This window comes from Pelophylax lessonae (genome assembly GCF_965119305.1).
Source record: "Pelophylax lessonae genome assembly, chromosome: 8".
Lineage (NCBI taxonomy): Eukaryota > Metazoa > Chordata > Amphibia > Anura > Ranidae > Pelophylax > Pelophylax lessonae.
Window position 1 is genome coordinate 144,508,129 of NC_138775.1, and position 27,488 is coordinate 144,535,616.

At 46.7% G+C, this 27,488-nt stretch overlaps 1 protein-coding gene across 1 annotated transcript in view; it reads right to left on the reverse strand.

Annotated features, from left to right (window-relative positions):
* FIRRM (FIGNL1 interacting regulator of recombination and mitosis) overlaps positions 1-27,488 on the reverse strand; it is a gene marked incomplete at both ends in the record, with an annotated part of 580,029 nt that overhangs the window by 511,213 nt on the left and 41,328 nt on the right. Inside the window, 2 exons of the mRNA XM_082265049.1 lie at positions 12,279-12,435; positions 12,627-12,767. Of these exons, the coding sequence (XP_082121175.1) occupies positions 12,279-12,435; positions 12,627-12,767 (298 nt within the window). The remainder of the gene's footprint in view (positions 1-12,278; positions 12,436-12,626; positions 12,768-27,488) is intronic.

Below are 27,488 nucleotides of genomic sequence, written 5' to 3' on the forward strand. Positions count from 1 at the left end.
CAAAAGAAAGCTCTATTTGTGTGAAAAAAAATGATTAAAAATTTCATTGGTAATTATCATTCAAAGTGTGAGAGCGCTGAAAGCTGAAAATTGGTCTGGGCAGGAAGGGGGTTTAACTGTTCTGTATGGAAGTCCCCCTCCTAGATTGCACTTACAAATGTTTCATAAAAAACATACATGAAATAAATCAGCTGGATATACCGACAAACAGCACGTCACGGCTGCCTCTCACCACCAGTCCGTCCCGCAGTACCTTCGGGCATTGGAAACCTAAGACGCTGACCGTAGAAGCCGCGTGGTCACACCCCAACGCGTTTCGTCATCACTTCATCAAAATATCGGAGTCACTATCTGCTATTGCTGTTTGAGCCCTCGCTGTCCGAGCATATGAGGAAGGTTTAAACTGGAGGATTGTCAGCCCAATGGTGATTAAAGTATAACCGCTTGATTGTCTACAAATTGTGGTGAGTTTTCCCCCATAGAAGAGAGGGATCCACGAGGTGCGGTGACGGTTCACTAACCCTTTTGTTTAGCCACATCCACCTTCCCTTTGGCTTTCTGCCCACCTGGTGCTGCTTTTTGGACAGTCATTTATCATTGATTATATGGACTCTACTTTTGATTGTTTTTGATTGTGTTTTATATAATATGTGATATATCAATGTCAGCGCTGCTTTATGTTGGACATTTCTATGAATGACAGCATTTTTCACGTTTCTAATACCCTGTTTATAGCAGCAGCTTTATTTTATTTTATTCTGTATATTTTGAGGTTCTACTTATTCATGGCACAGGGTGGTACATTTTTATTATATATTTTTTTGTAATATTAGTTTCCCTTGTTTACATTTAATAGCTATAGAAACTCAACAGAAGGTGGAGCGGAAGAGAAAATTAATGCTCTATTAAGAGCATTAACATAGGCGAACTAGAACAAAAACATAAAGCCGACCAAAAAAGACATTTATGGCGGTCTCTTATAGGGGAGAGAGGAATTTAGAAAAAAAAATGTATTGAACATGAAAAGGCGTGCATTTACCGTTGTTGCAAAAGAAATGTACAGATCGGTGAATAAACTGGGGAAAGTATTAGCAAGGATGCCGAGGGATAAAAATGCTACCACATATATAGCTAGAATAAAGATCGAAAAGAGTGAGCTGGTATATTCTACATCTGAAATAGCAAAGGTATTTTACAATTATTACAGTAAATTTATAGGGTAAATCAGAAGGGAAAAGGCCTCAAAGAGAAAACGAGAAGTGATGCAGTGCTAAGATATGTACAGGCAACTAAGCTCGAGAAGTTCTCCGAAGATGATCTAAACATGTTGGAAAAAAACAACAGAGGAAAAGATAGCATAAGCAATAAGGAGTATTACAGCATGGAATCATCTGGGGACAGATGGCTACTCGACAGCGTATTATAAGAAATGTCAAAGACAACTTCCCCCCCACTTTATGTAAGTATTTGAACTTATTAGGAGAGAGAGAGAAAGTATGAGTATTTAGTTGCATATATTACGCTGCAGTTGAAGGAAGGGAATGACCATATTTTACCCTCAAGTCACAGGCTGAACTCACTACTTAATAATATTGATGAAAAATATTTCCCAAGATACTGGTAGAAAGGTTTAAACCATTACTGAAGAAGTGGATTCACGTAGATCAAGTGGGTTTCATTTTGGGGCAAAAGGTTAAAGATAATGGTTTAAAAATGTTGGCGCTATTGACAGGGTCGAAGAGGAAGGATCCCCAGCTGTATTTCTGTCAATAGAAAAATAAATAAAAACATAAAATTTAAATAAAAAAGAAAATAGAAAAAGCGTTTGACAGGGTTGACTGGGAATTCATGTTTGTTACCCTGAGAAAATTGGGTCTGGGGTAAAATGATGAGGTGGATTTTAGCATTATATTGCCACCCTACTGCAAAAGTGCCGTTTAATGATACATTGTCTCAATCCTTTAAACTATTTAAAGGTGCAAGGATGCCCTCTGTTGCCAATGCTATTTGTCCATTCATGAGAGCCACTTCTATCTTCGATCTGAGCTAAAGGAAATATAAAACGGTATTTATTATAGTATAGTTATAGATTTATTATTTTATAGGTCTAGTGCAAGAATAACCCTCCTAATGCGGTAGAAGAATTGAAACAGTATGGGAAAATATACAACTTCAAAGTTAATAGGGGAAGTACCCAAATTTAAAGTTAATAAAGTCAGGGATCTTAAATATTTCAGTACCAATTAAAGAACAATTGGCAATACAACTTACATTTTCTTTTAGTTGGCAGAAAAAGGAACTCCAATATTTGGATATTAGACCTACTCCTTTTCTAGAAGATTTTATATAAAGCAAATTATATTCCACTGCCTAATTCCATGAGGAGGGAACTGAATTCTTTAAAATACAGGACTCTTGTGAATGGGCAGAATAAATACAGTAAAAATTCTGCCTAAGGTTTTGTATGTATTCCAGATACTCCCTATTGTCTTACCGCAAGTGTTTTTAATATGTTAAGATCAGTTGTCCTGAAATTCATATGGCTGCATAGACATCCTACAATTGCTTAAACAGTCTTGGCAAAGGCTAAAAAGAGGAAGGTGGATTAGCACTGCCTGATTTCAAAAGATATTACCAGGCAGTAGGAATATCAAGACTGGTGGAATGGGCACATATACATTCTAATAAAAGTTGGGTGAAGATTGAATTCTTACAAAGTCCGGTGGCACTAGATAATGTAAAATGGGTTCCACAACAATATTTGGAGTTAAGTAGAATCATTAGTCCATTAACAGGGAATACACTGAGTGTATGGTATGAGGTACAAAGTCCTTACCCCAGCCAATTGTAGAAGGTATTCGATTATTTGATTGTGGAATGATGTAAATAGTAAATGGTTTGTAAATAGGAAAATAATAAAGGAGGGATAATTAAAAACAGAATAGACCTGAACAGACATGGATATGGGCAAATGTAAACAAATGATCATCAATTTACATCCGCAAGCCTACAGGAATGAATTACTGCTCGTTTTTCATCCAAAAGACAACTGGATAAAAAGGAATACAAGGCCAGTGTGAAAGGGCACTGACACAATACATTTAAGCTTGTCAACCTGGATTTTACCACTATTCAAGAACACACCCAGGAGAAAATCTAGAAACTTTTACCATTTGGTAAAAAAAAAATCGTTTTCCCATGAAAGGTTTTTTAAACTCTTCTGCCTGGTGCTGCTTAAGCAAATTACCACCTATGTCCACAAATATAGACCAAATTCTCCAATTTCTTTCCAAGAACATTTTTTATATATATATATATATATATATATATATACAGCCATTATGGATGCATTTCAGACAGACTGACCCTCAAACAAGCTGGTCATGATTCTTCAAAGCAGTGAAAAAGAAACCCAGAAAATAACGGAATTTTTGTAAAATCTTACCGTAAAATTCTTTCTCTGAGTCCTCCGACAGTCGCCGCCCACTCACAAGTCTTCACCAATGGGTATTGACCTTTGCTCCGCAGGAGTAGCTAGGCACAAGATTTGTTAATAACAAAAGCTTTTAGCATAGACACACCCCTAGGGGCTGTCCCACTAGTCAATACCTCCCTGCACCAGCATTCCCAACTCAGTTTGGTAGCATAGCAGTAAGAGTACACAAAAACCCCAAAAGAGGGGCGGGGGCTGCGACTGTCGGAGGACTCAGAGAAAGGAATTTTACGGTAAGATTTTACAAAAATTCAGTTTTCTCTTACGTCCTCCGACAGTCGCCGCCCACTCACAAGTCCTCACCAATGGGATGTCCCAAAGCAGTGTAGACATGAGGGGTGGGAGACGTAGCCGCATATCAAGCAACGCAGTACCCACATCAGAGAAAGGAACCTTACCATAGTAAGAGAACCAACCGGGCAACAGGAATACTTGCTCAACAGGAGCAACAACCCAGGAAAACAAGTAACCCAGGGGCAAAACACCCCAACTGCCAAGGACCCAAAAACAAGGGTCCCTAAGGCACTGCCGCACTGAGAACTTTACGGCCAAAAGAGGCATCGGCCGATGCCTGAACATCCACCTTATAAAACTTGGAGAAGGTGTGAACGGACGACCAAGTCGCCGCCTTACACACCTGGGCCACTGAAGCCTGATGCCGGAAAGCCCAAGACGTACTCAAAGACCTGGTAGAGTGCGCCTTCACAGGAAAGGGTGGAATCATCTCCTTCAAGGCATAGGCCTGCACAATGGTCTGTCTGATCCATTTGGCGATTGTCGCAGCCGACGCCGCCATGCCCTTCTGAGGCCCCTCAGGAAGGACAAAGAGGGAATCCGACTTGCGAAAAGATCTAGTGGACGACAGGTAAACACTGATCGCCCGGACAACATCCAAGGAATGTAAGGCAACCTCCTTAGGATATTAAAAAAGAATAGCGCAACCATGCAAAAGAAATGACTATTAAATATGGAGACAATCCATAAATAAAAATGGGGGTTTAGTCCCACCATATGGCCATATCGTGCTCAAGCCCACCACTGCGTCAAAGTACCCCATTATCAGTGGGTCCTACACTATCCATAGAAAAGGGGTGAATCCAGCCTCTCCAACCCTTGGAGACAACACTCCTTGCTGGGATGGATGTGCTAATGCACTACAAAGGACTCCTCCTGTGTCTACTTGATGGTTGACTCTGATAGAGTACAGGTGTGTGTGGGGGGTGGGATGCTCAACCACAGAAGTCTGGTCAGACTGAATACATAATAAACAAGCAAAAAATTGGGGGAGCAGACCCTGAACATGTATATCTAAAGCCGGTGCAGCTATGGACCAAGCAACATGTATATTAAAAAAGAATAGCGCAACCATGCAAAAGAAATGACTATTAAATATGGAGACAATCCATAAATAAAAATGGGGGTTTAGTCCCACCATATGGCCATATCGTGCTCAAGCCCACCACTGCGTCAAAGTACCCCATTATCAGTGGGTCCTACACTATCCATAGAAAAGGGGTGAATCCAGCCTCTCCAACCCTTGGAGACAACACTCCTTGCTGGGATGGATGTGCTAATGCACTACAAAGGACTCCTCCTGTGTCTACTTGATGGTTGACTCTGATAGAGTACAGGTGTGTGTGGGGGGTGGGATGCTCAACCACAGAAGTCTGGTCAGACTGAATACATAATAAACAAGCAAAAAATTGGGGGAGCAGACCCTGAACATGTATATCTAAAGCCGGTGCAGCTATGGACCAAGCAACATGTATATTAAAAAAGAATAGCGCAACCATGCAAAAGAAATGACTATTAAATATGGAGACAATCCATAAATAAAAATGGGGGTTTAGTCCCACCATATGGCCATATCGTGCTCAAGCCCACCACTGCGTCAAAGTACCCCATTATCAGTGGGTCCTACACTATCCATAGAAAAGGGGTGAATCCAGCCTCTCCAACCCTTGGAGACAACACTCCTTGCTGGGATGGATGTGCTAATGCACTACAAAGGACTCCTCCTGTGTCTACTTGATGGTTGACTCTGATAGAGTACAGGTGTGTGTGGGGGGTGGGATGCTCAACCACAGAAGTCTGGTCAGACTGAATACATAATAAACAAGCAAAAAATTGGGGGAGCAGACCCTGAACATGTATATCTAAAGCCGGTGCAGCTATGGACCAAGCAACATGTATATTAAAAAAGAATAGCGCAACCATGCAAAAGAAATGACTATTAAATATGGAGACAATCCATAAATAAAAATGGGGGTTTAGTCCCACCATATGGCCATATCGTGCTCAAGCCCACCACTGCGTCAAAGTACCCCATTATCAGTGGGTCCTACACTATCCATAGAAAAGGGGTGAAACCTCCTTAGGATGCTTAGGCTTCGCGCAGAGCGAAGGCAAGACAATGTCTTCATTGAGGTGAAAATCCGAGACCACTTTCGGAAGAAAGGATGGGTTAGGTCGCAAGACCACCTTATCCTTGTGAAGTACCAAGTAGGGAGAGCTGCAGGACAAAGCCGCCAGCTCCGACACCCTGCGAGCAGAAGTGATCGCCACCAAAAAGGCCACCTTTCTGGACAACAGATCTTTTCAAAGGGAGCATGTTGCAACGCGGACAGAACTAGGTTCAAGTCCCACAGAGGCAAAGGCTCCCTCCGTGGAGGGGCCAAATGGCGCACCCCCTGAACAAAGGTGCGAATCAACGAGTTTGACGCCACAGGGCGTTGAAAAAGAATGGCCAGCGCAGAAATCTGGCCCTTAATCGCGGCCAGCGCCAAAGGCTGGTCCACTCCAGTTTGGAGGAAAGCCAACACTCTCGACACCGAGTATGAGCAAGGGGAATACCCCCTGGACTCACACCAGGCAAAGTACGCTTTCCAAGTACGGTAGTAAATCTTCCCTGAAGAGGCTTTTCTAGCCTTGATCAAAGTGGGAATGACCACAGGGGAGAGACCCCTATCCTTCAGGACCTGGCTTTCAACAGCCAGGCCGTTAAAGCCAGCGACTGTAAAGCAGGATGGAATATCGGCCCTTGAGACAGAAGGTCTTCCTGAAGCGGCAGGCGCCACGGAGGTTCGACTGCCAGATTGACGAGGTCTGCGTACCAAGACCGGCGAGGCCAGTCCGGTGCCACCAGAATCACCGTATGCGGTTCCGAGGCTAACCTGCGAAGGAGCCTGGACAGCAACTGAATCGGGGGAAAGGCATACATCAGACGATACTGATGCCAGGGCGCCACCAACGCGTCCGCCCGAGGATCGCGCGTTCTTGCCATGAACCTTTCCACCTTGTTGTTTAGACGAGACGCGAACAGGTCCACATCTGGTGAACCCCACTTCGCGCACAACATCTGGAAGACATCCGGGTGAAGGGACCATTCCCCCTGGTCCAGGGTCTGGCGGCTCAGATAATCCGCCTGCCAGTTCTCCACCCCCGGTATGTGAACTGCCGTGATTGCCAGGACGTGCGTCTCGGCCCAAGACAGAATGTCGGCCACTTCCCGAGCCGCTCGGGCACTCCTGGTGCCCCCTTGATGGTTGATGTAAGCCACCGCGGTGGCATTGTCCGTCTGAACCCGAACCGGACGGCCCTGAAGCCGTTCTGACCATCGCAGAAGGCAAAGCTTTATCGCTCTCAATTCCAGAATGTTGATCGGAAGGGAGGATTCCTCCTCCGGTCATGTCCCCTGGGCTGACAGATTGCCCAGGACACCACCCCAGCCTGACAGGCTGGCATCTGTGGTGACCACCGTCCACAGCAATGGACGAAAAGACTTGCCACCCGACACCGCCGGGGACTGGAGCCACCACAGAAGACCCCTTCTGATGCGGCGGCTCAATGAGACCCGCAGATCCAAGGACTGCGGTCGCCCATCCCACTTGGCAAGAATCTCCGCCTGGAGATCCCGTGTGTGAAACTGGGCAAAGGGGATCGCCTCGAAAGCCGAGACCATCAACCCCAGACATCTCATGCATGTCCGGAGAGACGAGTTTTGGTTGTCCCCGAGGGACCTGACCTCGTCCTGAAGCGTCCGGAGCTTGTCTTCTGGTAGGAAAACCTTCGCTTGAACAGAGTCCAGAATCATCCCCAGATAGGGAAGGCGAACCGAAGGACACAGAGTCGACTTTGGAATGTTTATGGGCCAACCGAACTCCTGCAGCGCCTGCATCGTGGTGGACAGGTCGGTCAACAGGCTCTGGCTGCCATTCGACCTTATCAGGAGGTCGTCCAGATACCCCAAGACCGCAATGCCCTGTGCCCGCAACAGGGCCAGGACTGGCGCCAGCACCTTGGTAAAAACCCGCGGAACCTCCGCAATGGCGAATCGAAGGTACCTTTGGTGACCCTCGAAAATGGGGATGTGTAGGTACGCATCCTTCAAATCGATGGAGGCCATGAACTCCCCCGGACTCAGGGCAGCCACCATTGAGCGCAGGGATTCCATGCGGAACTTCCGAACACGCACGAAGCGGTTCAGAGCTTTCAAGTCCAGAATCGGACGCACCTTGCCCTCCTTTCTGGGCACAGTGAACAGATTGGAGTAAAACCCCCGAAATCTGTCCCGATGAGGCACCGGAACCACCACCCCCTGGGCCCGCAGGTCCTGCACCGCCAGGCGCAGATCCTGCAAGCGCTCCGGAGACAGCTGAAGATTTGAGGGAAAAAATCTGCCCGCCGGCCGAGAAAGGAATTCGATCTTGTAACCCTCGATCGAACGATTTCCTGAACCCATCTGTCCTGGATGCGGACCAGCCAAGGTTGGAGGAAACCGCGCAAACGTCCCCCCACCCCAGAAGCAGGTGAGGGCGTCCCTTCAGGCGGAAGTGGAATGGGTTGCAGAACCGACTTGACCGGATTTCTGCTTGCCTGCCCACGGCTTCTTCTGTGAGCCTTGGCCTTTGAAGGGCTTGCCCTTGGATTGCGACCGAAAGGCACGAAAGGACCCCTGAGAGGGCCTAAACGAGGAGTTCCACTTGCCACGGAAGGACTTGTTCTTGGGATTCTGTGGTAAGAGAGTACTCTTGCCCCCAGTAACTCCTTTCACTAGAGTATCCAAAGCTTTGCCGAAAAGGCGAGAACCAGCGTAGGGAAAGTCCGCCACCGTCTTGCGAGATGATTGGTCGGCCGACCAACTCTTCAGCCATATCAGACGACGGTTGAGCACCGCAACACTAGACAGGCGCGCAGCCAAAGGGGCCAAATTTAGGTCCGCATCACACACGTACAGGACTCCCTGATGGATCTGATCCACCATAGCCAGCGTGGTCGGCGGAGCCGAATCAGCCACCAGGGTGCGCTTTAGCACCTTCGTCCAATCGGCCACCGCCTGGGCTGCTATAACCCGAAGCAAAAATAGGCTTGAGCATAGAGCCAGCAACCATGTATGCATGACGGGCAAGAGACTCCAATCTCCTGTCCGTAGGGTCCCGGAAAACCGGAGTATCCTCAGTAGGAACTAGGGTAGCCTTGTTCAAAATGGCTACAGCGTGATCCACCTGGGGCGCCACACACCAACGCTCGTCGGTGGAGGGCGCAAATGGATAAAGCAGTTTAAACTTATTAGGCACTGTAAAGGGCTTCTTTAGATTGCGCCACTGCTCATTAACAGTGTGATGAAACTCCGCAGGGCAGGGAAAAACCTGCGCTGATTTGCGGGTTCTGTGTGTCCCAAAAGAGGACACCCTAGCAGGAGGAGTGGGCTCATCCTCCAGGTGCAGCGTCTCCTTAATGGAGGCAATCAGCTCATCCATGAGTGCAAGCTCTTCAGGCGAGCCAGGGGGAGAAGTGTCAACCCCTTCCACCTCTGCCTCCCCCTCAGACCCCATAAGGTCCAGAGATGAGCGAGACCCTGAGAAGGGCACGCCAGCCACAGCAGCCACATCGCCCTCTGAATCAGAGAAAATGGATAACCTGGCCCTCTTAGCAGATCGTTCAGCCATCAGCACCTGCATCTGAGATACTAAGGATGCCACTACAGTGGCCAGATCAGCCCCCTCGGGGGGTGCAGCAGCCCCCTGGTCCCCCACCAGGGCGGGGGGGAAACTTGCTATCCTGAGAATCAATGCCCAAACAGGAATGAGAGAAAAAAAAGGTACTGGCCCTTTAACACCACGGCGAGCGCAGCCCACCGTATACTAACTGTATGCACCGACCCCACAGGGACAGAGAACACTGAGTTAGGAAGGACAGTACAATGGAGAAAAAAACCTGGAGAGAGCACAACAGGCTGCTGCCACCGATCGCTGTTCCAGAGAGAAGAGGAAGTGATGCAAGAACCGGCCGAACTTATATAGCCTATGAGGCTACGGCAAAATGGCTGCTCGGCATAAGGGAAAGAGGCTACAGTAAGATGGCCGCCGACATGTGCTCGAAAAAAAAAAAACCAGCGTGCATGTCCTCGCCAAAATGGCGCCAATTGGCACCAAAACACAGCGCGGCACCAGGTCCAGAATAAACTGGCCGCCCACATCACATTACAAAAAAATGGCGGACCGCCGCTGCCACATGTCTGCACACATATCGCTCCCAGAGGAATTCTCACAGTAGAGCGGGGAGAGTTCCCCCCCCCTGCAGCCCATAAGGCATGTTACCCCCAACAGGGATCTACCAGGGATCTACCAGGGAGCCCGCACCTAACAGACATTGGGGGGGTATACACACAGCCACAGACTGACACCCCAGACAGATGGTCCCCACACAGAAGGTGCTTACCGTACCGGATGGCGTGGGGAGCCGTCTCCAGGCGACAAACCGCTATCCTTAATGACAGGGAGTGCCGCAGCCAGGACGCAGTGGACCGCAGCACGAGACCGCAGAATGGCGTCCAGTGAGGTAGCCACCTCACAGGCAGCATCCCTGCAGCGAGCAGGGATGGGTCGTTCATGGCGCCAGGGCGAACCGTAGCTGAACGCTCAATGGCAGGCTGGGGATCCAGGGCGATCCTGGGATCCAGGGCGGCCAGTCCGAGACCCAGCTCCGCATGACACATCTTCATCCGAAGATCCCTAACTAAGAGCTGACAAAATAACAGCTAGTAAAGTAAAGAGAAAATACTTGAAATAAAATCAAAAAAAGGGTAGAAGGCTGAGACTGAAGCCCCCGCACAGGAAAGCCTGCTACTCCTAAGCTAGGCAAAATCAAACTGAGTTGGGAATGCTGGTGCAGGGAGGTATTGACTAGTGGGACAGCCCCTAGGGGTGCGTCTATGCTAAAAGCTTTTGTTATTAACAAATCTTGTGCCTAGCTACTCCTGCGGAGAAAAGGTCAATACCCATTGGTGAAGACTTGTGAGTGGGCGGCGACTGTCGGAGGACGTAAGAGAAAATACTTTTCACGATATCGGCGGGAGATTTGGCTTCACAGCAGTCAGAAAAATTTTGGGGCTGTTTGGTTAAAACAACCCCAATGATTGCACACCAACTAAAGCTGGTGATACACTGATTGAAATTCATTCAGTTTAGCAAGGACCAGACAAATTTTGTCCTGTAAGTGGCAGCTCCTGTTCAAAAGAAATTATCGTCTGATCGACTTCTGTCAAAGGAACAAACTTTTGGCTGCAGCCGTTGTTCAGTGTATTCTCAGGGCTGCGGGTGCAGCTATCAGAATTCAATGTTCTGGGTGAGGGATCCATCTAGTTTGTGTGGATGGAGGAATCATTTTTTTTGTTTTTTTTTCTTCCATTCAGCCTGCTGACTGAAAAAAAACAAACATAAAAAAAAAACTTAAAGCTGTACAGCCAAGATATATGCCTTCAATATCAATTACTACTGGGAATAGCCTCAGTGCTTTCTCTATGTAAAAGACCCTTAAAATGGGTTGTAACCCTGAAAAAAAATGCTCATGTCTCAAGATATAGCATAGTGATTTTGCCATGTCAATTGTCCCTTTGTTTGCTGTACAAAACCTGGTTAATCCTGCCTGTTCCTCTCTTCCCCTGTTCAAACTGACCGTGTTTATCATGGCTGCGGATCCATGATACCGTGGTCAGTTTAGGTGCTTCTGTCATCCTGCACTCTCCTCAGCATCTCTGCATTTCCCCCCTCCCCCACAGTTCCGTAGTCTGTGTGTGAGCCAATCTCCTGACTGTGTAATTCTAATTCCTGCAGCTGCTTCAGTGCTTGTAAAGTGAAGAAACGTATTGATTACTTTGATCCTCTCGGTTTTTAGGTCTCTGTTCAGTACAGTGTGTGCGTTTTCCTAAAATTTTAATTCTAAATATCTTCTTTACAGAGCCCTACTGTACAGTCATGGGATCTCCATCTGCTACCTTGCATTCATCAGAAGGAAGTCTCAGCACCTCCCACTGTACTCACTTCCATCAGGAAGGTCACATGACAACACAGCAGGGCTCTGCAAAGAAGGTATTTAGCATTATACTTTTAGGAAAATAAACACACTGTACTGAACAGGGACCTAAAACAGAGAAAATCAAAGCAATTCATAGATGTGCCTTTACAACCATGTTAAGACAGACTCAGAAGAAAAAAAAAAAAAAAGACCCAACTGTTCTATATTTTTGACAAAATTTAAGCATTGGTTTCATATTACCAGGGAAATATTTCTTTCATAATCCGCAAATAAAATAATTGTATTTTCCAATTACCAACGTAAGTATTCCTAATAGTAAGATTCCCAATTTACCCAGGCAATTAATATCATAATGAAGGTGTCACAAAGCTGAGATTTACAGAACAAAAAGCTTTCAGGTATGCAAAAAAGAAAAAGGGAATGGTTTAGATGTGACATTTGCTAAAAATCAACAATCCTGTATACTTACATGACACCATGCATGCAACTTCTGAAGCAGAGCTGCCTAAAGTAGCCTTATCCAGAAGTTCCATTAGTTGCTTCTGAAGACATACTGCTTCCTTGAAAATGGCTTGAAGAAGATCCAAAACCAGATGAAGCCTTCCACTATATAGTGAATCACTTTCCTAAAGAAACAAATTACATATCATGTTATTAGTTTTCCAAGGAAAAACTAAATTTAAAATATTACTAATGTATAAAGATGTGTTTGAGCAAGACATACATCAAATACAGAACAGTGCTGCACAAAATGTAAATAAATTTTGCATGAAAACAATATTAAATCTAAAAGGAGTTATCAAAAAATGATCCACACCTTGCAGTGGGTGAATGTAGTAACAAGAATTTGAAGCACTGATGTAGGGAGCGAGTGGACATTTTCCAAAGCTACTGGTTCCTCTGCAGAACAGACATCACGAACACAAGCCGTTAAAGCTTCCAACCAATGAGCCATATTCTGTTAAATACATAAAAAAAAGACGAAAGAGCCATGAACTGAAATAAATAAACATTTCAGAAACACACTGCATCAAATGAATATTTTTACATTACCTTTTTCCACCACTGGTGTTTTTGTTTAACCACCCAACGACCGCCTAACAACTATATACGTGATTAGTTTAAAGCTAAATACCGGTGTCATGGCAGCAGATAGCTGCCATAACCCCAGTATTTCCTTAAACTGTAGGCGGTCGGCTTTCAAGTAAGGGTGGTCCCAGCGGCGGATTCGCTGCGGAATCACCCTTCCAGGGCGGCGGAAGAGGTGCCCCACCCCCCCCTCCCGCCGCGTCCTGGCCGTTTTCCCCGCTTACCGGACCCACCGGTAGCGGGGAAAACAATCTGGTCCCGGATCCTCTTAGATAGGAAGTCGAGTGAGAGCAAGATGGCCCTCACTCGATTCTATGGTATTGGAGGACCGGAGCGACGTCAAACGTCGTTGCCTAGCAACCGGTTTAAAGGGTTTTTTTTTTTCTCATTTTTTAGTGTACTTGTGAGGTCTAAGGACTTTCTGACCCCAGATCTCAAAAAAAGAGGTCCTGTCATGCCTATTTTTATTACAAGGTAAGTTTACATTCCTTGTAATAGGAATAAAGATGATCATTTTTTAAACGGTGGAAAAATAAAAGATATACAAAATAAATCAGAAAAAAAAAATGAAAGCGCCCTGTCCCCGTTAGCTCGCGCGCAGAAGCAAACACATACGGAAACCCCGCTCACACATGTAAACGTTGTTCAAACCACACATGTGAGGTATTGCCACGATCATTAGAGGGAGAGCAATAATTTGAGTCCTAGAACTGCTCTGTAACTCTAAGCTGGTAACCTGTAGAAATTTTTTAAAATGTTGCCCATGGCGATTTTGAAGTACCAAAGTTTGTCGCCATTTCGCGAGCGTGCGCAATTTTGAAGCAAGACATGTTGGGTATCTGTTTACTCGGCATAACGTTATCTTTAATATTATGGAAAAAAATTGGGCTAACTTTACTGTATCCTTATTTTATTTATTCAAAAAATGATTTTTTTCCAAAACAATTGCGTTTGGAAGACCGCTGCGCAAATACGGTGTGATAAAAAATATTACAACAATCTCAATTTTATTTTCTAGGGTCTCTGCTAAAAAAAATTATATAATGTTTAAGTAGTTTTCTAGCAAAAAAAAATGATTTTAGCTTGTAAACTCCAAGTGTCAAAAACAGGCCCGGTTCTTAAGTGGTTAATATAAAGTACTGTGTGCACAAGGGTTTATGGTCCGATTTACATAGTTAAGCCTCGTACATATGCACCGATTGTTGGCCGTAAATTTTTGGCCAACGTCCGATCGGCCGATTGTCAGCTTGTTAGTATGATGCTTCCGACAACCCACTGCGACTTTTCGGCCGAACAAAATCTGGTGTGCATGCTATAAAATTTTTGTTGGCCGTCACCAGAACGGCCAATTGTTCGTCAGTCAGTACAGATTTCGGCAGACAAAAGTCAGATGAGCAAGACTGGGCATGCTCAGAGAAGAAAAAACACACGGAAAGTAAACCAGAACATGACATCACTTCTGCAGTTGGTTGTTGTTGGCCGACAAAATTTGTGTGCAGTCTAGAGCGCATTTCAACCAACACAACAACAAAAACACAAAACAAAAGACGGCCGATCAGTCGGCCAACAATCGGTGCGTGTGTACGAGGCTTTAGTCAGGTTAAAAAAAGACACAAGTCCATCTGGCTCAACCAAAAAAAAAAAAAAACAGTAAAGAAAACCCAACCATACAATCCCATATACACAATCCTATACTCGCAGTTGATCCATTGGAAGGTGAAAAAACGCCAGAAAAGCATGATCCAATTTGCTACAGCGGGGGAAAAAAATTCCTTCCTGATCCCCCGAGAGGCAATCGGATATTCCCTGGATCAAGTTTACCTATAAATATTAGTACCCATTTATATTATGTACACCCAGGAAAGAATCCAGGTCTTTTTTAAAGCAATCTAGTGAGCTAGCCAGGACCACCTCTGGAGGGAGTCTATTCAACATCTTCAGCTCTTACGGTAAAGAAACCTTTCCGTATTTGGAGACTAAATCTATTTTCCTCTAGACGTAAAGTGTGGTGCCCCCTTGTCATTCTGTGATGTCCCCACTTCCACATGCCCCTTAAGCTGTTCTAACTAGCACTCAAAATTCCTAGCACCCACTGTGGAAGCCATAGCCAGTTAAGGCTGGATGAGGTTGAATCCAATGCCTTTTTGAAAGGAGAATCTGCCTTTGTCCATTACATCCTTTAAAACGCCCATATCCTCGAACGCCAAATCTGTGCGACGAGATACTTGAGAAAAGGTTGCGTCCACTTTGGGCCCTTTTTCCAAACTTGGGTCTCATCATCAAAAGGGGAACCTTCTCCTAAGGGTCTAGGAGAAAAAAAGGGGCCCTCTCAGGATCTTTCCACTCCTTTTTAATTGCCTCTGACGGAACCTTATGAACCGAAAATACCCTATGTTTGGATTCATCCAGCCCCTGATACATTCTGTTAATGTACGGAGAGTTGAACCCTTTCCTCCTTGTTCTCGAGAGTAGTATAGATTGCTTTAAGCAAATCATCTACTTCTTCTAAAGATAATTTATATCTAGAAGTTCTGTAAATATCCACTTCTCCCCCCTCATCTGATTCCTTGAGGGAAAGAAGTGTACTTGCTCCTTCTCCCTCTGAGTCACTGGCCTCTGCCGACTTTGAGGTGGATGCCCAGGAGCTGGATAAAGTAACTAACTGAACTTAAAGTATTTGTTAACTCTTTCACAGTAGAAAACAAATCCTTACATTGCTGCGATGACTCCTCTAACGAGGTCTGCTATGCAAGTTTTGCACAGTGATTTTAGCCATGCATCTCTCAGGGGATACTTACAAGGAGGACACTTCCTTTGTACTGAGGGAGACCCTTTAGTTTTACCGTGGTTTTGACCTGAAATTAGAACATACATAAAAAACCAGCAGTCACCCTAACAGCTGAGACTAATATCTATCAGTGAACAGACTACCACCACCTAGAGGAAAAACCAAGGCTCCTAAAACCTATGCCAGCAAACAGTAAATGAGTCCCTGCCTAATCTGTAAGGCTGAGAACCAAAATCACAGCACTTAAAAAGCAGGCTACCACAGGAGGAAAAACCAAAACATACCATAATAAGGCCAATAGGCCTGGCCGGTGTTCGCGGTGCCTGCTTCCGCCGATGCTGCAGCCCTCTCCATCTCGTGCAGGGTGTGCAGCAGAAAATGACAGAACCGCCATCTGTTTAAAAACCCCAATTCCAGTGTCCCCTCACTGAGGGACTGGAAGCAGAAGCACCAACTGGTCGACGCGCCCCCAGACCCTTGCATTCCAGCGGTCGGAAACCACAGCCACCATGCCCTCACCGGAAGTCCCGCCTACCGGAAACTACACACTCGGTCAGTCCGGGACCCAGGACTGATATGTGGGAACTGCCATGAGAATGGCTCCCCGTTTGAACTGCCTGCCAGCCCACAACCCGCGGACCCTGGGCACAAAGGCAAGACCCCCTGATGAGGCACTGCTCCACTGAGCTGTAAAGATTGGGGGCTCTGGAACACCCCCCTCCACTACACCTGGGGGGGGTGCAGGGATGGTCATCTCACATCGAAAAGCCTAGCGGTAAGCCTACCCTTTCCCCACCTGGAGAGAGCGTAGCCCCCCCCCTAACTGGTTCCCTGCAGCGCTTCCACCATGGCGGAGGAAACACAATAACTGAAGGCTTGGTGGAAGATGAGGGATTTTAAAGGCCGCAGTGTTTAATGCAAATTTGGTTGAGCTACGCTCTCTACAGGTGCTGTCCTGAAAGGCGATTTGGGAAAAAAATATATATTTTTTTGTAGTTACCGTAAAGGCTTTCTTGAAGTACATTGAGGGTTACAGGAATGTATTTAATTCTTAAGACACATAGGTTATACTCCTGCTTTCAGGCAGTTGGGCAAATATGTTAAGCCTGCCCCTGTTCAACCCTCCAACCGTCACACCTTGATTTTTTTGTGAAAGTACATAAGACCATTAACACAGAGGCCCTCAATAGTCTTCAAGAAAAGATTTTACAGCACGTACAAAAACAATTGATTTTTTTTGTTACTCACCGTAAAATCCCCATCTCTGACCTCACTGATTGACACAGCTGCTGCTTCTTTATCCATGACCAGGCAAGGTTTTATAGCCCCACATACAGGAGTAGGACACTAGGCAGAAAAAAAAAAAAAAAGACTCAGCACCTTCTATATAGGCAGTCCCCTCTTGGTATAAAACCCCCTCTCTGGTATAGGCCTCCAGTCAATCAAAAGCAGTGTCAAAGGAGAATTTCCATTGAGGGGTGAGTGCGGTGTCTGTTAAAATCCAGTTTTCTCTTATGTTCATTGACGGACATAGCTGCTTCTTCTTTATCCATGACCAGACAGCGATATCCCCAAGAAGTGCCACACCAAGGGGTGGGCAAGCTAACTAATGGAGAAATAACCCAGGGCAACATGTCAAGACTCCGAACCACCCCAGAGGGTGCATGAGAGTCCTAAACAGAAGCCTGCAAAACTTTGCGGCCAAAACTTGCATCCTAGGATGCCAACACATCAACCTTATAGAATTTAGTAAACGTGTGCAGACAATCAGGGCACTGTTTGCGAACAGACATCTGATTTCAGAACGCCCAGGAGGCGCTAACCATCCAGGTGAATTGTGCCACAAGAGAGAAGGGAGACTCCTGCCCCTTAATAGTATATGCTTGCACAATTGCCAAATTCAACAAGAAACAGTGGCAGAAGAGACTACCAAGCCTTTCTTCGGACTGTCCATGAGCACAAAGAGATACTTGAAACAGTCACACACACAAAATACCTCCTGCGCTTAGGAAAATGTCCCCGCCAGATGGATATGCTTAGATCTTCATTACCTTTGAAAATGGGTAACCACGGTCTTGCTGCCCTCAAAGACTTTGAGAAGTCTAGCACTGCAACTATACAAAACACACAGTGGGCGCACCGACCTAGTGCATTATCCAGAGACAAATCATTTATTGTATAAAAACACGGTAAGTATTATGCTCGCAAAAGTAACAGTAAAAAGCGCATCACAGATCTCAGTAAGTTCCATCCAATGCATCAACACGTATAAATAACAGTCACTGAAGTCCCCATGGGCTGACGCGTTTTCGAGGAACTCCTCTTCAGACCCACACTAAAGAGGAATTCCTCGAAACGCGTCACCCACGGGGCTCCATCTAAGGAGTGCAGGGCCACCTCCTGAGGTGCAAGAGCCATGGACACCGGGAAGGAAGGATAATGTCCCCATTCTAGTAAAAAGTTTGACACCACCTCAGGAAGAAAAGAAAAGGGAGGGTCGAAACACTGCCTTGTCCCTGTTCAAGACAAGATAAGGCAGCATACAGGACAAGGCCGCCAATGCAGACATCCACCATGCTGAAGAGATAGCGTCTAAGAATGCAACTCTCTGCAAGAGCGTAAGCAAGGGAATATCCTGTATTCTTTTCAAATGGAAGGCTTCTGAAAAACTGACAATACCAAATTCAAGGTCCACGCAGCAACGGGGAATGCACAGGGGACACCACATGAGGAACCCCTTGAGGGAAACTGCAGACCAAGGCATGCAATAGTCAAGAGGCGCTGAAAGAAAGTAGCCAGACAGAGACTTGAGCCTTTATCGTACTTAAAACAAACATCTGATCCACGCCAAGACGACCAACACCTGTGCCAAAGAACAACCATGGAACCCCAGGGCTTCGCACCAAATGATATAGGCCGTCCAGTAGGTAGACTTATGAGCCTTTAGTTGGGATCAATGAAGCAGACAACCCTTGCCCATCCAAACCTGGATTACAACAGCCACACCGTCAAGTAGACAACAGTAAAACTGAGATCTGTGGGCATGGACCATGGGGGGGGGGGGGGGGGTGGAGTACCTGGATTGAAAACTGGTTACAGGGGTGGGTCCAAAGGATGGTGATAAATAGCGAGTACTCGGAATGGTCCGGTATGGCAAGTGGAATCCCCGAAGGATCTGTCTTGGGACCAATTCTGTTTAATTTATTCATAAACAATAGAGAGGATGGGCTGAACAGCTCGAACTCAGTATTTGTAGATGATACAAAGTTAAGCAGGGGAAAAGTTTCTTTGCAGGATGTAGAAAATTTTCAAGAAGAGCTAATTAAAATAATGGGGTGGGTAACTACATGGCAAATTAGGTTTACTGTCTAAAAATGTAAAGTAATGCATTTGGGTGCTAAAAATATGAACGCAAGTTACTCGCTAGGGGGAGAACCTCTGGGGGAATCTAGGATGGAAAAGGACTTGGGGGTCCTAGTAGATGACAGGCTCAGCAATGGCATGCAATGCCAACAGAATATTGGCATGTATTAAAAAGGGGATTCACTCTAGAGATAAAACGATAATTCTCCCACTCTACAAGACTCTGGTCCGGCAACATCTGGAGTATGCCGTCCAGTTCAGGGCACCAGTCCTCAAGAAGGATGTGGTGGAACTGGAGAGAGTCCAGAGAAGGGCAACAAAGCTAATAAAAGGGACTAGAAGATCTCAGCTATGGGGAAAGACAACAAGCATTGAAATTATTTTCTCTGGAGAAGAAACACTTGAGGGGGGGTTTAAAAGCGATGTACCTATTGCCATACTGGTGCCCCTAGCATAGGGAAAAAACTTTTCAGTGAAAGGAAATTTAAAAAGACATGCGGCCATTCACTGAAATTGGAAGAGAAGCGGTTTACCCTTTAACTGCATAGAGGGTATTTTACTGTCAGAGCGGTAAGGATGTGGAATTCTCTTCCAAAAGCAGTGGTATTAGCAGGGAGCATCAATAGTTTAAAAAAACTATTAGATGGCACCTTAACAATCACAACATACAGGGATATACAATGTACTATTGACAAACACAAGCACACACGATATGGGTTGAACAGGATTAACAGGCGTCTTTCCTTCGAACCTTACCAATGATGTAAAACAGAATGGAACACTGGCTCCTGGGACAGGTCGCCCCCTCAAATAGGCGGCAGCCAGGAAGCGTCTGCCACCAACTACACACTGTCACCGTAGCACAGACGAAGCCAGTCCAGAGCCACCAGAATGACTGGGATCCCTTCAGCCTATATCCTGTGCAACAGATGAAGAATGGGACATAGGAGGAGAAAAAAGTTGTAGATGAAATTGTAATGATTCCACGCCACCACCTGTGCATCCGCTGTGCTCGCCAGAGGATCCAACGATCTTGCCACACACATGGGAATTTTCCGATTGAAGCAAGATGCAAGGAGATTAATGTCCAGCATCCCTCAATAAAGACAGAACTGATGGAATACCTCTGGGTGTAGGAGCAATCTGCCCTGATCCAGCCTCTGACGGCTCCGAAAGTTAGCTTGCCAGTTTACAACACCCGGCATGTGCACAACAGACAGACCTGAAACAAACCGCTCAATCCATCGCAGGATGCGAGACGCTTTCAGCGCCACCGTGTTTCTTGCACCTCTCTGATAAACCACATACACCATCGCAGTGGCATTGTCCAAAAAAATCCTGAGCTGTAGACCCTTTATGCAATCCTTTTAAGGTATCCGTGACACCCTGATCACCTGAAGCACCAGAACATGGATGAGCAAGCGGGCTCTCTCTGGAATCCAGCGATCCTGAAGCAAATCCAATCCCAGGACTCCTCCCTAGCCCAACAGGCTGACATCCATTACGACCACAGCCCAGCAAAGAGGAAGGAAGAACATCCCATCCTGGGAAGCTGGAGGCCGCAACCACTAGAGGAGGGAGGCCCTCGTTGATCGCTTCAGGTGCATCCGAAAGTCCAAAGTAGCGGGAGACCTGTTGCACTTGGATAGAATTTCCTTCTGCAGTGTTCTTGTATGGAGCTGAGCATACCGTACCGCCTCAAATAATAGCCACCATTAGGCCCAAAGCCTGCATGCAAAAACTCCGGGAAGGCCGCCTGTAGGCCAGAGCTTCCGGACATTGCCCAGTGGGTGGAACACCTTGGGCCGCTCAGAATAAAAAAGACTCCACGCGCTTAGATAGGGTCAATGCAGACTTCATGAGGGGCAGGATCCACGAGGCCCTGGAGGGAACGCACGGTGAACACCCCACCATATCCGACAAGGATGAGTGATACTCTGCCTAAAGAAGCAAGTCGTTCAGGTAACCAATCACATCGATACCCCATTGTCAAGACCAGGAACGGGCCAAGACTTTGGCAAACATCAGGGAAGCAGAGGACAGACCAAAGGGCAGAGCTACAAAGGGCTAATGTGTGTCCCAGATGGAAAAGCGTAGGGTGGGAATGGGCAGGTAAACATCCCTGGTGTCTACGGATGCCCAAAAAGAAAATTCCCCCTGGTAAAGGTAGGCCACCACCGAACAAATTAATTTCAGCGTGAACTTGTAGATCCCCATGAAAGCATTTAGGGCCTTGAGATCCAGGATCACCATTCGTCTTGGGGACTGAACAGATTGGATAAAAGCCCCGTAAGAGCGTGACTCCAGCACCAGAACAATCACTCCTCAAAAGGAACAGATGTTGCGTAGTCAGATACAGGGCCTGCAGACAGCCCAGTAAGAGTTGCAGATTGGAGGGAAAGAACCTATCTGATGGAAAGGAATGAAATTCTAATTCCTAGCCTGAAGGAATGGTGTCATGGACCAACTTGTTGGCAAAGCGAGAAGTCCACATGCCTGGAAACTAGTATGGATGACCACCCTTCACCCCTGGGGGGTGAGAGCAAAACTTCAGACTGAGAAGGAGGACCTATCTGTGGGCTTAGAGGACGTCAGGGGCATTTGAGCCAAGAGGCTTCATTTAGCCTTCTAGCATTGTTCCTTTTCCTACTTGGTCTGAGGGAGAGAGGCACTCTCACCACCCGTAGAATTTTTGATATTACCATCCAGCGAAGCTCCAAAAAACTGGACTCCCTGAAAGTGCAGGTCTGCTAAGGCTGGTCTGCAAGCCTGGTCAGCTGACCAACATTTGAGTCAAAGGACCCGCCTAGAACCACCGGCGAAACAGAAAAAGTGTGGGGAGAAGAGGAATAGGCCACAAATGTACCCCAGCCCCAGGCCAACCATTCCGCAAGTCCCACATATGCTTGGGTCATTTTGCTGGAAGGGAAAGATTGTAACAAAACGTTTGCTCATTCAGTCAGCATCTGAGAAACCAGCGTCGAGGCCAACACAGGCTGGAGTGCAGATCCCACACTGGTGGATAGCAAATGGGCAATCACCTCTGCTTTGCATTTCACAGGGTCCTTAAAGGAGGTAGATTCCTCCACTGGGATCACTGCTGCCTTATGGAGCCTAGAGATAGGTGGATTCACCGCCGACGAAATAGTCCATTTTTCAGAAGAGCATCCCAATAGGGGAGGCATACCCCGAATCACTTAGGGAGCGCAAATGTTCGCCTTGGGCAACTCCCGTTCTGCATACAAATATTGTCGAAAGTAAAAATTTGTGGGGCAAGGGAGACTTTATAGCCCAGGCCGGCTGTTGAGCACCAGGAGACTGGCAGCCCAGCAGGTGCCCCCACAGAGGCCTCCGCAGGCAGTAGACTATAGGTCCCCATATGCCTGCTGGCGGGGGGGGGGGGGGGGTCACACATCCCTGGTCACAACGGCCAGTAGGGGGTGCCATCACTGCTGAGGCGGTAAACCCCTGTCCAGGGACCAGCAGCAGTGGTCGATCCAGACAAGCAGGTGGGGGCAAAAAGGGCCGATGCATGCCTCAAACAAGATGTACGACACAGCTCACCCAGCACCAACCCCCCCCTAGCTCTTAACAACTGTCATGTGCATTGGGCCACCTGGAAGCAAAAAAAAAAAAAAACCCCCATGGGAGCCTACCACAGGGTCGCCACAAACATGGTCGCTGTCTGAGGCTACACAAAAAAGCCCAATGGCTGCAGCCGATAAGGGCCGCAGCTAGAGGCCAAGCACAACAGGAGCCTGCCCAGGGACCGCCCCCCCCTCCCCCGCCTTGCAGCCAGTGCCACCCTCACTGCATAAAGGACAGCTGCCTATAGTCAAGATGACGGCGAAGAAGCCAGCCCAGGAGGCCAGAAGTCGCTGCCTAAATTTTGTGGCCAGCCCGATCCCGTGGTGCACTCCCACCCATGGGCAGGCCCAGGGAGGAACAAAGGACTAGGCTGCAGCCCCAAAGAGCCCCAGCTCATGGCGGGAGGCTTGAAACAGCCCCACCAAAGCAAGTCAACACAACATTGTCCTCCCGTCGGCAGGGAGCCCACCCACTGACAGCCATGACAGGATGCCACAGGGCAGTCAACGCTGCCCCCATACCTGCAGCCACCACCAGACTACTAGGAGATGTGCACCCATGGAGGGACCCAGGTAGGACATGCAATCCCCAGCGCCGCAGGATGGAGTAGACCACCACATGGTCAGAAGGGGAGGAGGGGACCCCGCCAGACCGACCATCCCAGGGAGTACCTGCACCCCAAACTTTGTCCAGAGAAGAAAGGGAGGGAACATTTCTACATATCAGTCCAGCGGAGCGTTGGGGTAAGGCTTCCGTGACAGATCTTACCCTACACCAAAGTGGGGGGGGGCGGTCAGCCAGGGGTAGCATTGTGACAGGGTCTGTAGGTGCCCAGGTCACAGGTGTCCCTGCGAGACATTTAACTCAATGGCCACCCTGATCTGTGGGGCATCGTTGTGGCTGGCCAAGCGTGGATCTAGCAGGCTGCTCACATTCGCTGTTCAGACTGGGGTGAACACTGGATCTAGATTATCCAGCCCATCGCCCAGCCCAAACTGTTGATAGAAGATCTCTGCAGGAAAAAAGCCAAATTCCATAAAAAAAAAAAAAAAAAAAGGAAAAAGCTGTGGAAGCACAAGTCCCAAAAAACAAGTCCATACTCTGAAGACATCAGGCAGAAATGACTGGAAGCCTATAGCAGAGAGGGTTTTTTTATGCCCAGAGGGGACTGGCCATAGGAGGTGCAGTCTTTTTTTCCGCCTAATGTCCTACTCCTGTAGGTGATGCTATAAAACCCTGCCTGGGCACGGATAAAGACAAAGCAGCTGTGTGCGTCAATGAACGTCAGATAAATCCTTTTTTTATGGATTACTGAGGGATGCAAGAATGTAATAAATTCTTACACTTATGAGACATTCAAAACGCAATCCAAATAAAGAGTGGGCAACATTCGCCAAGATATCCCACAGACAAAGAAATCAAGCTACAAAAGGAGTATCAGGAGTGATAAACATCCAAATTAAGGACTGATGAAACAGAGCCAACCAAATATGAAAATTAGCCATGATCCCAAAGCAGAAAACCGAGGATCAACCTAGTGCTTCAAACCATGAGAGGCAATTGCTAGCAGGAGAAAACAGCTACCTGAACAATGACTGGGCTCCAATAGGAGTGTAGAAGACAACCAATCTTCCACAGGTGGAACAACAAAACTGCCTGGACAGGAAAATAAACTTGGACCAACAACAATTAATGTGTACTAGGGTAAAGGCCTAAGCCTAATATACCTAACCCTTGACTTCAGGGAAGGAAGTTATGACAGACAAAGTATGTCCAGAGGGAAAGGGCGGTTGATAATTATTAGAATGTTATCTGCTAGACAAGCAATCTAACAATCACACATACTGTACGTTAATATGAGATCCTTCTAAGGGTTTCTCATCGCTTTTTTTCCTTTTTGAGTGTACTAAGCTAGGGAAAATAAAATACTAACCCTGAAAACTAAAGTAGGAAAGGGGATGGTGGGGTGAACCAACACACCTGTGGTAGGCATCCCAAATGCAATACTATAGATATCTCCAATTGAAACATTGGATTCCCACTTTTACAGGAACATTTAATTCCCCTACGTGAAATTGTGAAATTTTTGTGCACATCTGCCTGCATTCCCCAGATTCCCCTAAACTTAACACCCTTTTATACTCCACTTTAAATGCTCGTTTATCTAACACTAGCCCATACTTCCCTCAGTTAACTCCAAAGCCCAAGAATCTTGTTCTAAATTCCTGTCAAGATGGTATAGGATACCCAACAGATTGTCCCGTATTTTCCCAACGGTATCCACCCTCTGCTGGAGGGGTTGTGGCCAGAAAGGCATCTCCCTATACTTGTAGTGGGACTGTCCTCTTCTCCGCCCTTATTGGGTTGAAGCCGTAATTTATTTGTTAAGGATACACAAGACCAGATTGCAGATAGTTCTCTCCCTATGCTATTCCATGACACAAAGAAGTCGTGGAGTCCTTTAAACGCTCCTTGGTACTTCATCTCCCTAATGCTGGCAAATGGCCTATTCTGATTCACTGAAAAAACCCCAGTAATACCCACAGTCAAGTACAATTGACTCTAATTGTGGAGATTTGGCTAGATGAGCTTTGTCCTTTGCGATTCATACAGAGGCTTGTTGACCAGGAAATTACTTGAATACACTGTCTGTGGATTGTGTTGTTCCCTCCTCTCCTCTCTTTGGTTATACCTTATTGCTTCTTTGTGTTGTCCCCCACCCTTTCTGTACCCCTCCTCGATCTCACCCGCCCCCCCCCCCCCTTATCACCTACATTCTGCTTGGCACCTTCTATGATTGAAGATGGGCTTTCTGCATTTTTTGTTACTAGACTGATGGTGTATCCTTTTTAATCTTGTTTGTAGAATCCTGCTGATGTCTCTTCGTAGGCAATTCGGTTGATTTCTCTGGGAATGTTTGTATTGTTCTTGTTTTGCAAATGTGAAAAATTGGATTTTTGTCTTACCGTAAAATCCCTTTCTCTAATGTTCACTGCTGCCCCCTACAGGAGGAGGACATTAGGCAGGAAAAAAAAAAAAAAAACCTTTACCATGCCTATGGGGCAGCCCCAAAGGCTATACTCCCACTTCCTGTTATAGGCACTTAGTTTTGTTGCAAGCAGTGTCAGAAGAAATATAACCTAACTCAATAGAGTGGTAAAACAAAAATCCAATTTTCCCTTTCGTTCATTGATGGACACAGCTCCAGATCTTCTTGACCATTGGGATGCTCCAAAGCAGTATCAAACATGAGAAGTGGGGAAAAAACAGCAGAAAAAAAAAAAAATTCCCAAAAAAGGCTAAACTTAGCCAACCAGGTAACAAGCTCAACCAGGAACAAATGGAGCTCACCTGAAAAAATACACCCTCAAAGAGGACAAGTCCTCTCAAACAGCAGCCAAAGGCAGCGTCCGCAGATGCAAACACATCCACTTTGCAAAATTTTGTGAAAGTGTGCACAGACGAGGTGGCCACCTTGCAAACCTGCACCACGAATGCCTGATAACGAAAAGCTCAAGAGGCACTAATCACCCTTGTAGAATGCGCCTTAACAGGGAACAGAGAATCCTGACCCTTAATGGAATAGGCCTGCACCACCGTCTGCCTGACCCATCTAGAAATGGTCGCAGCAGACACAGCCAGCCTTTTACGAGGCCCATTCGTAAGGACAAATCGTGAGTCAGATTTCCTAAAACTGCTCAGTCACCATCAGATACACCGACTGCCCGAACCACATCCAAAGAATGTAAGGCAATCTCCTTAGGGTGTTTAGGGCTTTGGACACAAGGAAGGCAATACAATATCTTCATTTAAATAGAAACCAGAAACGACCTTAGGAAAGAAGGAAGGCCTGAAAGGGACAAAGTACCACTTTGTCTCTGTGGACCACCAAATAAGGTGAACAAAAACGCAGCCAACTCCGACACCCTGCGCGCAAAAGTAATAGCCACCAAGAAGGCTACCTTCTGTGTCAAAGTGAGCAGAGGAATCTCACAAATATTTTCAAAAGGCGGTTTCTGAAGAACCGACAGCACCAAATAGAGGTTCCACTAAAGCAATGGAGACGTTACCGGGGGAGCCAAGTGACGGACCCCCTGAATAAAAGTATGAATCAAGAAGTGCGTAGCAAAAGGGTGTAATCGCCAAAGCCGAAACTTGGCCCTTGATGGTTCCAAAGCCAAGTGTTGATCTACCCCTCTTTGGAGAAACACCAAATTTCTAGCCCCCGATCCTCACACCACGCAATGTACGCCTTCCAGACGCAATGATAAATCTTCCTAGAAGTAGATTTTCTAGCTTTTAACAGTGTGGGAATCATCGATTCCGACACCCCTCTATCCTTCAGCACCTGGCTTTCAATAGCCACGCAGTTAAAGCCAGCGACTGTAAAGCAGGATGGAAGATCAGCCCTTGAGCCAGAAGTTCTTCTCCAAGAGGGAGTCTCCAAGGACGTCGTCGACCGGCTATACTAGATCTGAGTACCAAGACCAGCGAGGCCAGTCTGGGGCCACTAGGATGACCGGAATCCCTTCTGCCTCAATTCTTCACAGAAGCATATATCAGATGATACTGGCCCCAAGGGACCACCAGAGCATCTGCGCCGTTGGCCAGAGGATACTTGAGACCTTGCTACAAACCTCTGTACCTTCTTGTTGAGACGAGAGGCCAACAGGTCCACTTTGGGAGTTCCCCACTGGAGACACAGTTATTAAAACACCCCTGGGTGAAGAAACCATTCTCCCTGGTCGCCTGCCAATTTTCCATACTCTGGAATATGCACAGCAGAGAGGGCTAGAACAAAGCGTTCCGCCCACTTTAGAATGCAGGCAACTTCATGGGCCGCTAGGACAT